This window comes from Geotrypetes seraphini, chromosome 16, assembly GCF_902459505.1.
Source record: "Geotrypetes seraphini chromosome 16, aGeoSer1.1, whole genome shotgun sequence".
Classification (NCBI taxonomy): Eukaryota; Metazoa; Chordata; class Amphibia; order Gymnophiona; family Dermophiidae; genus Geotrypetes; species Geotrypetes seraphini.
In genome coordinates, this window is record NC_047099.1 from 29,622,323 (window position 1) to 29,635,534 (window position 13,212).

Genomic DNA, 13,212 nt, shown 5'->3' on the forward strand with positions numbered 1-13,212 from the left:
TCTGATGGTGGGTGAGTGAGGGCGGGAGGGGGGAGTCGCGGCGAGTTTGCTGCCTCTGTTAATCGGCCACTGCCACAGCTAAGCGTGCATGCGCACTCCTACCTGCGGATGAGCTTAGGTTCCACAGCGGGGAAGGGAGGTTATTCCAAAGCTCAGTGAATTTGAAGAAAAGGGATTTCCCTAATTTACCTGCATACACGACACCTTTTAACGAGGGGAAAGATAGTCCGAGTATGTGGGCGGATCTGGTAGTGCTGAGATAGGACCAAGATCTCCAGAATCTGCTGCTCTAATCACTATGTCACACTCTAGTATCTGTAGTAAAATGTGTAACTGTATGCAGAATCTCTCTTTATAAGGTATTTACTGTAACTGTCTTATATGGCCACCTACAGCCTACCACTGCAAATGTGTGGACCCATGGCTCACCCAGACCAAGAAGACCTGCCCTGTGTGCAAGCAGCGTGTTATTCGCACAGCTGAGGATTCAGATTCTGAGACAGAGAGCCTGAGGGACCCAGAGGAGGAAGAAAGGAATGAGCAAGACTCTGAGCGCACGCCACTGCTGCGCTCCTCACCTTCTACAAGGACACCTTCCTTTGGAAGCATGGCAGAGTCCCCAGCTCATCCTGAAGAGGAAGAGGAGCAGGTGCATGACAGCAGGCACCTGTTGATACCCGGAGCTGCTGTTGTCAGAGCATAATCTAGCTCTTCCTTTAAACATGCCTCCACCCATCACTAACAAGATGTTTCTTACATGTGGAATGTGCCGTCTCCAGCTAGTGTCTAGCATGGGACAAGCAGCTGTGTGGGAAGGTTGTCGCATAAATGGGGGTAGAGGTGTCTCCAGTCGCTGCTGGCTGCCAGCGGTGTTAGTGTTGGATAAGGTGGACAGGCTCTTCTGAGCTATGGGAATAAGGCTTGCCCCACCCCTTCCCCTGGCATATAAAGCAGAATCTTATTGCAAATTCACTTGTAATCTTTTTTTTTCTCTTTTGACCCAGAAATATCTTAAGGTGGCAAACTTGTGGATTTGTATTTTCAAACCCCTGTGGGAATGGAGTTCAGGACCAAGTCTTGCCTCATTTGACAATGTTAATTAAGACTTTCCTTTGGAGCAGAACAGAAGAAGAAACCAGCACAAAATTCCAAGAGACAAGTCGTGATGGGGTGCTTTTTCTAATCAAATGGTTTCTTGTTGGGTCTATGGGAAGACTGGAGCACCAAGTCCTTGGGGAGAACCTGGATTTAAAAATCAAATTGAGGGGTTGTGTTCACGGTTTGCTTTAGAATTTTCTTCTGATTGATGATAGAAGTGTTGCACCTTAAAAACCGGGACCATACTGTTTAACCACTTACTCAACCATTTCCAAATACTGTAGTCTTAAGGACAACGATTGCTGTCCTTCCTAACTATTCCAGCAGACCTGCATATGTTCGCTTTTTCATCCAGATAGTACCGGAAATCTTTTTTTTCTTTTTGATCATTCATTTCTTGGTCCATATGAACTTATTCTGTACTTTCTGATATGTAATTTTTATATTGTTGACAGCTCCAGGTTTCCCCGAGAACAGAAAATATCTTTGTTTTCTTGAAAGTTATTTCTGTCACATATTTTAGAGCTATTTTCTTTGTTTATAAACCGACATGTTTTGAACTTAGGAGTTTATTTGTGTGTAAAAACTCACATTTATTTTTGGCTGCTGGCTGCTTTGTTAACCTATTTTGGAGGCCAAATCTGGAAGACAAGTATAAGGTTTATGCTGCTTACTTATACTTGCAACACAACAGGGTAAAACATTAATGTGAAGAGGAAAATTTATAAATATAAAAATCCCTTAAAAATGAAAAGTCTCTCAAAAATTTAAAGATGGTTTTAAGCCATTATGTACATATGGACAAAATGTTACACTCATTCTAATTACTACACATTTAGAAATAAATATTTTTGTGAGTCTTAACAATCAAAATGTGAAAAGCTTTATCCAAAAAAAAAGTGCACTGTTCCATCATCACGGAGAAAGAAGCCATCAAATACTGTTTAAAATGTTCAGCACTTATCTTGAGAAACTTCACTTCTTGTATCGCGGCTTGTGCCCCCACTTTTTTAATGTTTTTTTTTTAATCTTTATTCATTTTTTCATTTTACAAGTGTATCAAGAAATAACATTAAAAACATCACTTGGTATTCTATTACAATCAACTTAAATTAATGAAATTATAACCCCCCTCCCTCCCATATCATATGCATTCACATATATTATACAATATAATCTTTCCTATTAATCCAAACATTTAATAAAGAATCAGAAACCCCCTACCCATCCCTACCCATCCTTTCAATTGTATTATTAAGGGGAAATGTTCACTACTCATTACAATAATCTGTTAATGGTCCCCAAACATCTCGAAATTTACTAAAATATCCTTTCTGTGTGGCTAATGTTCTTTCCATTTTATATAGATGACATAAAGAATTCCACCAAAAACTAATTTAATCTGCTTCAATTTTTCCAATTAAATGTAATCTGTTAAATGGCAACTCATGTCAAAATAAGTAAAAGCTTATTGGGTTTTTTGACGAAATCTGACTCTTCACTCTCATTGATATGCCAAATAAAATAGTATCATACATTAAAGCCACCGGATTTTCTGATAACCTATTTATTTGGCCCCTTAGTGATATGGACAATAGAATAATAGTAATAATAATAAAATGCTTGCTAGCCACGCATGCGCACTTGCGCCACGTGTTCCCTGATCCCTGTTCTGTCGGGGTGTGGCAGCATGAGTGTGCATGCGCGTACTACGTCACCAGCCGACGATCACCTCCACAAGTTCCACAAAGAGCGCCTCCTGCCCCCCCCCCCGGGACGAAACGAGAAATGGAGCCGGGCTGCCCCCCCCCTTTCCCTTCCCACGGACCTGACTACGAACCTGGCGATTCAAGCAGCGTGTGCAGCAGTCTTCACACGCTGCTTCGGGCCCTGCTACTGCCCTGATTTGCTCTGCCGCGTCTCTGATGATGTCATCAGGGACGTGCCAGAGTAAATCTGGGCAGTAGAAGGACCCGAAGCAGCGTGTGAAAACTGCTGCACACGCTGCTTGAATTGGCGGGTTCGTAATCAGGTCTGCGGGAAGGGAAGGGGGGGGTGGCAAGGACTCTATCTGAGTAAATAAAAAAACTCCGGGGAGAATGGCAAAGACTGGCCCTGTACTTACTCCCGTGGACAGGGAGCAGGAAGAGGTGCTGATGGACAGGGGGGGGAAAAAGGAAGGGTGGCCTATTGCTGGACAGGGGGGAGCAGGAAGAGGTGCTGATGGACAGGGGGGGGAAATGAAGGGAGGCCTACTGCTGGACAGGGAGCAGGAAGGTGATGATGGACAGGGGGGGGAGAAAAGGAAGGGAGGCCTATTGCTGGACAGGGGGAGCAGGAAGAGATGCTGATGAACAGGGGGGGGAATGAAGGGAGGCCTACTGCTGGACAGGGGGAGCAGGAAGAGGTGCTGATGGACAGGGGGGAGGTAAAACAAAGGGAGAAGGGCTGTTGCTGGATAAGGGGAGCAGTGAAGGGGTGGTGATGGACACAGGGGAGGTAAAAGGAAGGGAGAATGGACAGGGGGAACACTCAAGGGGTGGTGGTAGACAGCCAAAAGAAAGAAAGAAATACAGAAAGCGGCTAAGGAGACAGAGAGAGAAAGAACATAAGCAGTGCCTCCGCCGGGTCAGACCACAGGTCCATCCCGCCCAGCAGTCCGCTCCCGCGGCGGCCCAAACAGGTCACGACCTGTCTATCACCAGAAGGGGCTCCCTTGCCACCTTGGTTTCTCATTTAAGTCCTGTCTTCTTATCGAAGTCCTAACCCTCCGGTCTTGCACATGCACGACCTGGTTTGGTTTCTATACTCATTACCTGGTTAGCTTTCTATACTTGTGTTACATCCCAGCTCCTCCCTCAGTATCCCATGATCCCTTTATCCTTCAGGAATCCGTCCAATCCCTGTTTGAATCCCTTTACCGTACTCTGCCTGATCACTTCCTCCGGTAGCGCATTCCAAGTGTCCACGACCCTTTGGGTGAAAAAAAACTTCCTTGCGTTTGTTCTGAACCTATCTCCCTTCAGTTTCTCCGAATGCCCCCTCGTACCTGTTGTCCCCTTCAGTCTGAAGAATCTGTCCCTATCCACCCTCTCTATGCCCCTCATGATCTTGAAGGTCTCTATCATATCTCCCCTGAGCCTCCTCTTTTCCAGAGAGAAGAGCCCCAGCCTATCCAACCTCTCGGCGTATGGGCAGTGTTCCAGCCCTTTTACCATTTTCGTTGCTCTCCTTTGGACTCTCTCAAGTACCGCCATGTCCTTCTTGAGGTGCGGCGACCAATACTGAACGCAGTATTCCAGATGTGGACGCACCATCGCTCGATACAATGGCATGATGACTTCCCGTGTTCTGGTTGTTATGCCCTTCTTTATGATGCCAAGCATCCTGTTGGCTTTTTTCGAGGCTGCTGCGCACTGTGCAGATGGCTTCAGTGATGCATCCACCAGCACACCCAAGTCTCTCTCAAGTCTGCTGTCTCCCAACAATACCCCCCCCCCCAAAGAAATAAAGACAAACGCACACATATATTCTAGCACCCGTTAATGTAACGGGCTATAAAGCTAGTAGTGTAATAATGTTTTTACGTAGACCACATTTCATATACACTGCTTCAGAGAGACACCCCCCCCCCAAAAAAAAAATAGTGAGTGAAAGGTGACAAAACTTTCTCCTGACATGCCTGAAAATAGAACTAAATAGCAACTTGAAGCTTTCCAAATGCTAAATTCCATAGTACTTAATCCTTGCAGTACCACTCTAACCTGTTTGACTTTACTTTTTTTTTTTAAATATAATCTGGAGGTTCTGGTATTGAGCGGGGAAGACAAAGGTGTGTTCTCTGACTTATGATAAAGGTGTCACCACTCTGATGAGAATTGTGGCAGATTGGGCTTTCCTTTTCGCCCTACCCGACCAGTCCCTATGTTTGGATTATGTATGCAGGTGGAACCTGAGTGTTGCTGATGTCATGCCTTAAGAAGAAGGTCTCCCAGCCAGTCTGTATTTCTGTCAGCTAATCTGTAGAGCCTGGTTTTGTAGGACTGTTTTTTTTTTTCTTTTAGATCAGGCATTTATTCATTAACATGAATGATCAGAAAGAAAAAGAATTTAAGGAGCTTTTCATTTTAAACTGACACTTGTACCTGTATATAATATGTAAATCATTTTGGTTGTATGTTTGTTTATTAAAAACTTTCTATACCGCATAACAGCCTAAAAAAAGGATCCAAGAGGTGTACAATACATATTCATCGAGAAAGGAACTACATTTAAAAATAGGATAGAGAAGAGCAAAAACAAAAGTTTTATTTTTTTTTCTAAAATACTAAGCAATCAGCATTTCCATGACAGTTCTAATAAAAACAGTCAAATCTCAATAAACCATAATTAATACATACAAATTAAAAAATTTTGTTTTTCCATATCTGAAATTAATCACTACATTAATTCAAATTACAGTCCCAAACTCAATTATTCAAATTGAGAAAGCCAATTGGAAAAAAGTGCGTTTTAGATGTCTTTTAAAGTTTATTCCATAGCCGTGAAACTAAATAAAAGAACACACAGTCTCTAGCTGACGCAAGATAAGCCTTTGAAATATAGGAACAACTACCCTGTTGTCAGTCAAAGATCGTAGTAAACGTCTTGGGGCATAAAATAAACACCAAGTTAGAGAGATGTGAAAACTGTAGTTGAAATAATGCTTGATGTGCCAACATCAAGATCTTAAATTTGATCCTAAATTCCATTGGTAACCAATAGAATTTTAGATACAGAGGTGTCACATGATCACGGATATATATATGCATGGCCTAATAATCTAATCGCAGTGTTTTGCACTGTTTGTAAATGTTTCAGCTGTGTATACTAAGGGCTCATTTTACAAAGTGTTTTTAGCGCATGCACCGGATTAGCATGCGCTAGCCGAAAACCTACCACCTGCTCAAGAGGAGGCGGGTAGCGGCTAGCATGCGCTCTTCTGCGTTTTAGGGCCCTAACGCGCTTTGTAAAAGTAGCCCTAAATTACCATAATCTAACTTTGACAATAAATAAAAAGCACAAACAGAAAGGGTCCCAACAGGTAAACCAATATAACTTCCAACCACTCCTGTTGGCTATGGAGAACCTCAGTGTGAGCAAAGAACCCCTCTAGGCTGGAGAAAACAAGCCTTGGCATAAAGTGCCATAAAGTCAGGCATAAAAAGACTTCAGCCATTTTATACACACCTTGCAGTACAGCAGACACACTCCCTCCTAGGTTAAAGGTGCACATGAAGAAACATCGGCTAAGGTCCTGGAAATCTGGGCTCTTCAATCATTCTTTTAACACTGCCCAAGGATTAGCCACCTATGACCGACTTCTGACTTTTACTGCCACTTTCTGCGGAGGCTTTTTTTTCTCCTCCATCCTAGAGGGGTTCTTTGCTCACCCTGAGGTTCTCCATAGCCAACAGTAGTTTTTGAAGTCAAATTGTATCATAAAAAGGCCCTCTATTGAATGCATTACCCTTCCATCCCCCAGGTGGTATGGCAGTGCTAGCACCAGTTGGGGGTTTCAGTTCTCTCCATGACCACCTCGCTTTAAAATGTAAAGGAGTATTTTTGTGTATCAACCTTTATAATCTAAGCTGAGTGTTTGTTTTTTTTAATGGATGTTATTAATATTATGATATAAATTAAGACTTACCAGTTAACTGTACAAATCAAGATCATATATACATGATTATGTAATAACAGACATGAAGTAATACAAAGTGATGACAGTACCCACGTTATCAATAGGAGAAATATAAGGAGTACACTCACCGAGCATCATGTAAACCCAACAAAAAGTGGTCATTATGTCTTAAGTAATATGTTCTAAATTACTGTATAATGCAGTAAATTTGGACAGGGCCCCAGATTTTAAGAAATGTGCCAGTGGATTGATGTTTTCCTGCGATTGCACCTTCAAATTTGATAGTGATGCTGACCATATTCCACCAGACCATGAATTCTACTTTGATAAATTCTTCCAGGAATGCAGTACGTTCTTAATAGCTAAAAATAATAATATATGAAGGTTGTACAAGGCCCTGTTGGCATAATCTGAGTGTTTCTAATCTGCTTAACTTAATTGTGCTCAAGGTGGATAATAAGACAAAGAAAACTGGATTATAATGCCAGAGAACACATTTTAAAAATATTGAAAATACAACAAGTCTATTACATCAGTTTATTAATAGAACTTGTTCAAACAAGCAGGGCTTTCACAGAACCTCTAAAAGCAGAGGAACAGTCAGTTCCTTTTAAGAGTACATGATAACCTGTTCTATAATACAGGGCCTCTACCTTGAACGGGGAAGGTGTCTTGAATGCCTGGGTTAAGGTCTTCTCTACCAGCAAGGTGAGTATCGTTTGCAGAAGCAGTACTGGCCTTTGTTTAGTCTTGATAACAGCTGGTGAAAACCACCCCTGATATCAGGGGAGTTTAGTACTGTACTGTAAGCAATCATTCACAGATAGGCCCAGGCTGCATGACTTTGTAGTTTTTACTATGGCAGTGCAACCAGAACAAAACAAGGGTCACATACTTCAGTAGGGCACGGTTGATAATGTGAAAAGGCTCATAGACAAGCTTTCTGCCGATTTGGAACTTTTATACAGGTATGGTACAGTCAAGACCAGGGATGTTAAAGTGCCTCCTCAAGGGCCACAATCCAGTTGTGTTTTCAGGATTTCCCCAATGAATATGCATGAACTCTATTTGCATGCACATAGATCTCATCCATATTCATTGGGGAAATCCTGCAAACCCAACTGGATTGCGGCCCTCGAGGAGGGACTTTGACACCCCTGGTCAAAACTCAAGAGCATTCTTGGTGTCTGTTTCAACCCCAGATAACTCTCCTATATTATCTCCTAGCTTTGTAGGAAATTCTAATTATTTTCAGCAGAGTAGTTCTCAAGATTCAGACCCTGTGCATGGATTTTCCCTAGAATTTACACTTTTCATGGAAAAGGCTTTTTATATGAAGACTTGGGCATCTTACCAAAGTTGGCTTATCGCTTCTATCCCTACATCACCAAAAAGAAAAATTGTTGGAGGGATGAGAGTGATAAATGGACATAGGGGGTGGAGGGGGAGAAAATGCTGCTTTGGGGGGGGGGAAGAGGAAGAGAGATGGACCTAGGAAACAAGGTAGAGAGATGTTGGATGCCCCTCCTAACCACAATCATCACACCCATGACCTCCCTACAACAGCGATGCATAAAAGGAAATACCCACAGCTAACAAAAAAATGGCTCTTACAGAACTTCCTTTTGCTTCAAATGTACTTATGTGAAACTAATTTCTCTCAACATGTAATAGTTCACAGATACGAGAAACCACTTCTGTGTAACTTGATTATGGAAATTAGTACACTAAAACAGATTCAGAATGCTTATTTTATCCCAAAAGACCAGAGCTCCCATTACAACTGTAAAAGCAAATATTTGTGTCTATATTTCATCACATTTTAAGACAGTTGCCACTGTCAGTTTAAGTGATTATGGTTTCATTCCTTGTATGTTCTGAAAACATTTCTGTGTCATTGCTATGTGCTTTCATTTTTTGTTAATTTGATAGATGCATATGATCTCTAATAGAGAATGACACAGTGACAAAATTCATCACCATTCCCATCCCCACGGATAACTGCGGTAAACCATCTTCTATCATTCTTTAAGGAGAGAGGGAAGAATCAGAGTATGAATGGCTACAACCACTGACCCGCAAGCTTTGCTTTGAAGAATGCCGGTGTAGAAGGACCGAGGTTGAAACAGACACTACCGAATGACAGTCTCTGGTATCCAGAGCAGATATTGTGATGTCATAATGCCTCATTCCACAGTGCCTAAGAACCAATCACATCAGTGATGTCACAATGGCTTCATTATCCTTGGCTCACATAAGAATCAGAGTATGAATGGCCACAACCACTGACCTGCAAGCTTTGCTTTGAAGAATGCTGGTGTAGAAGGACTGAGGTTGAAATAGACACTAGAAAATGACATGGGATTATTTCCCACAGTTAGCCACAGGAACGGTGATGAATTTTGTTACCATGTCATTCTCTAATCTCTAACAGAGGAAGAGATAATGGTTACCGAGGATGGGCAGACTGGATATTTGGCCTTTATCTGCCATCATGTTTCTCCTTTGACAAAAAAGCAGAAGTAGGTACTTGGGCCCTTCATCTGTAGAGAAGTCCTGCAAAGAAGGTTACAGCCCTAAGAACCTGTGGATTCTGCATGGTGGATTATTTTTTGTATAATAGAAGCCATTACACCACTGAGATAGATATATTGAAGAACCTCTGAATTGCTTACAATTTAAGTAGTATTTCTCCATGGTCAAGATTGCAAGTCCATTTGACAAAGGCCATTGCAGTGAAAGGCTACCCCAGTTCAGGATTCATCTGGAAGGTTTGGAGAAGTCTCATCAAGCATGTGCATATATTCACAGCATGGTCTTTGTTTCAAAGTAGCTCAAGACCATCGTTATAGCATTCTCAAGCTCTCTAGAATAAAACTCAACTTGTTATTTTGTACTTCTTTCAATATCCCTCAGATTGCAGGGTTTTGTTTTTATTAGTAAGATTCTTGCATTTGCCTGGTCAGGTCTCTTCATACTTTGTCATAGCTAATTTTTTTGACAGGTCTCCAAGATAACTGGAGTACATACCCATAACTGGTATTCATGCCTTTGGCCTGATCCCAATTGCACATGTTATTGTGCTTTGATAAGGCTTCATTGCCATGAAAACACAGCACAAGCATTTCAGCATGTCTTTGTCTAATCCAGCAGCAGATGTATCTCCAAAGGTGCAGGACAGCAGACTGAAAATGCCATAATTAAGTGTTCCGATGGAGAGATACCATTTATTCTAACATGAAAAGGCTGATTATACAGGGTCAAGAAAAATTGATCTTTTTATTAGGCATTTGATATACTGGAAGATATAAAACTGGGTTGGTATGCAGTTTAACCTAATTTCTTACTCTGGCAACCAATGATGGCATTTTTAAAAGTGGAGAATAGCCACATTTGGACATTACCCAATAATCCTACTATGAAGCTTTAAATACTTCATTAACTCTGAAACCTGCATATATCAGATTACAAGCTCTAAATATTAATATGAGGAAGGGCACTGAACAGTTCTCAAGTTCAACCAAGGGCATGACATGGCACTATGAAACTTACAAAGTTCAACTTGGCACATCATGTCTGAAGATTTTGTAACCCTTCCCCCCAAAAATACTGTCATCTGGTCACCAAAATACTGCTCTGCTGCAAATACCTCTGAAGCACTTGAAAATCGGCACCCTTCAAAGAGTTTGAAAGCAGAAAATGGCTGCTGTGAAAAATACCCCTATGCAGTGGGGAAGATAAAACCCCATGAAACACAGGCCTTGTTGGTTATTGGATAGCAGCCAGAACATACTTCAAACTCTGAGACACTATCAGAATGGAATTGTTTGATGCATTTTACCGAAACAGCTAAAGATAAGTTGAACTTTATATTTTGTCTATATAAAGCTGATCAAGCTCTGGACAGTGGCAAGGGGGTATACCAGGTCTGACTTGGTAAACACTGAATTATAGGTATAAAGATTTACATCTGCAGGGAACCAGACCCCAATCTCCATTTCTGCCTGGCACCTTCCTCTACTCACACTTTTTACTTTCAAGAGCAACAGCCCAGCAGCTGTTAACGGCCACCACTCCCAGCTTAGAAAAAGCATCACACATGGATATGTACAAGGAGCAGTTGGGGACCTAGCAGAGCATCCACAGAATAACTGCATCAGCCCTTGGGGCAGGAATATAAGCAATGCAGCTCTCTGCATTAATGCTTGAGAACAGGCTGAAAATTAGTGCCTCCACACAAAGCTTTAGCTAGAAGGGCAAGTAGCATGGGGCCACCAAAGCCAGCTCCGTACAGAAGTCTCATATCAAGTCTGCCATGTTACTAGTTTTGTTATTTTTCCCTCCAGAGATTGAAGGCTGTGATGTGCAGCAGCCTACCTTGGAAGTATTTGGGCGTTACGAGAAACAGTGGCCAAGGCACATTTCACTTCAAGCCGTCCTTAGGTTCTGCAACTGAACTACATGTGAAAGCTTAAATGAGCACAGAACTCCCTAACAGAATTGTTTTCTTGCCATGCAGGACTTTTAAAGCCACCATTTTGAACCGAGTTACTTCAACTTCCTTCACCTCAAGTACATACCCCCATACTAAATGGGGACAGGGACAAACCATTTCCATGCCATTCTCTGAAGACTTGACTAGTATCAGTACATTTATTTAAAAAAAAAACAAAACCCCAACCACCTAAAGACGATTGGCAACTGAATTCAGTGATTTAAACTTGAAGCTGCTTTTGGATTTAAAAAACACACACCTGTTAAATGAGTTGTCTCATCTGCCTGATGTGGCAACAAGTCTCATCTACTAATCAGACTTCCTATCATCTGCAATGTCCTTCCCCATCATGTACCCAACTGCTCAAGAGAATCCTACCGTTATCGCAACAGATTCATCCACTTGTGCTAGCATCGAGGAACATATGCTAGCTTATTTCCCATTCATCCACTATAGTTTAGGTTCTCCGCTATATCTGCGTCTGAAAGACAATCCAATTGTCCTCTCAGATGTAAAAATATAAGCAGCTGAATCTTTGGGAGGGTTGTACCATAACCAGATCAAAATGAAAGGCTCTACTTGTGATTTATAGGAACAGTTGTACAGAATATACTTTTCAAAGACTTGGGCTTAGAGGGAGGGTTGCATTTATATTTATAAGATACAATGATAAGATGTTCAAGTGATCTAATTAATAGTGTTTATTATGATTTCTGTACACTTGAAAGTTTAAAAACGAATAAAGAATTAAAAAAAAAAAAAAACCACAAAGACTTAAAGATAAAATCAAGTGTTCAAGGCTTGTGCAAATGGAAATTTTGCAGGGACAAGGTAGAAAGGGACAGGATGGGAATAGAGAAAACTGCCTTGCTATATTATACCATACTACCAAAAAAAAAAAAAAAAAAAAAAAACAACCCCCCAAAAAACTGTAATATGCTTTGCTGTGTAAGACTTACTTGTACGTCTTATCTTTCTGGATGTTTTATTGTAATCTATATAGAATTGTAGGATATGTGGAATATAAATTAAAATAAAACAAAACCATACAATTTTTTTAGAATTTCAATTTTATTTCATATTCCAATATAAATTCTGGAAAAAAAAAAAAAAAAAGTTATACAAGAGGACATTGGCTGCTAAGGGACTTCATGTCGACAAAAAGGGCATGGCGCAAGAACTGAGAAAGCAAGCAGCTGTAGCTGAATTCCTCGTGTTGGGGGATTGTGCCCACCTCTTGCCGATGTGCTCAGTAGTACCGGATTGGATAATGCAGGAGGAAAAAGCTGGGGAGGGAGGGATGGTGTCGATTTGGATCCATCAGTATCCTGATTTTGTCAGGTACTCAACTGTGGGAGAAACTGCTGTATTGACTGTGCCTCCGTGGACTCCTTCCTTGCCAACTACCATGATCAAGGCTGGGAAGAGAGAGGGGGGGGGGACAATTTTAGTCTGTAGAGATGCAACACAATTTACACAACTTGTACAGAAGTGTTCGCATTTAAAAAAGCAAAGGCTGCTCTGCACATTTTACACTAATTAGTGTTTGCTCAGGGAGGCCAGCGGTGAAAGTTAGTACGTAACTGCTACAAAATGCCCTACCTAGATTATGGGTTCATAGACAAACGGCGCGAAAGACAAAAGTGCGCGCCGACAATTGAGCGCAGCGCAGAGGTGCGCGCCGCACAAAATTATAATAATAATAATAACTTTATTCTTCTATACCGCCATAGTCAGATGACTTCTAGGCGGTTCACACTCTTATTATTTCTAAACTGGACTATTGCAACTCTCTTCTAATTAACATAACCCAAAAAGAAAATAGACGTCTCCAAATCATCCAAAATACAGCAGTCAAATTAATCTACAATGCAAAGAAATTTGACCATGTTACCCCCTTACTAATTAAATCACACTGGCTCCCTATAACCCATCGAAT

General features: G+C 41.4%; 2 protein-coding genes across 5 annotated transcripts in view; one reads left to right on the forward strand and one right to left on the reverse strand.

Annotated features, from left to right (window-relative positions):
* RNF167 (ring finger protein 167) overlaps nucleotides 1-2,592 on the forward strand; it is a 54,533-nt gene extending 51,941 nt beyond the window's left edge. For all 3 annotated transcript variants that reach the window (XM_033924295.1, XM_033924297.1, XM_033924296.1), the window contains one exon: nucleotides 396-2,592. In XM_033924295.1, coding sequence (XP_033780186.1) covers nucleotides 396-703 — 308 coding nt within the window. In that variant the 3' untranslated portion in view covers nucleotides 704-2,592. The remainder of the gene's footprint in view (nucleotides 1-395) is intronic.
* A 9,733-nt stretch (nucleotides 2,593-12,325) lies between these two features.
* The window catches only part of PFN1 (profilin 1), a 29,732-nt gene continuing 28,845 nt past the window's right edge, over nucleotides 12,326-13,212 (reverse strand). For both annotated transcript variants that reach the window (XM_033924478.1, XM_033924480.1), the window contains exon 3: nucleotides 12,326-12,691. In XM_033924478.1, coding sequence (XP_033780369.1) covers nucleotides 12,594-12,691 — 98 coding nt within the window. In that variant the 3' untranslated portion in view covers nucleotides 12,326-12,593. The remainder of the gene's footprint in view (nucleotides 12,692-13,212) is intronic.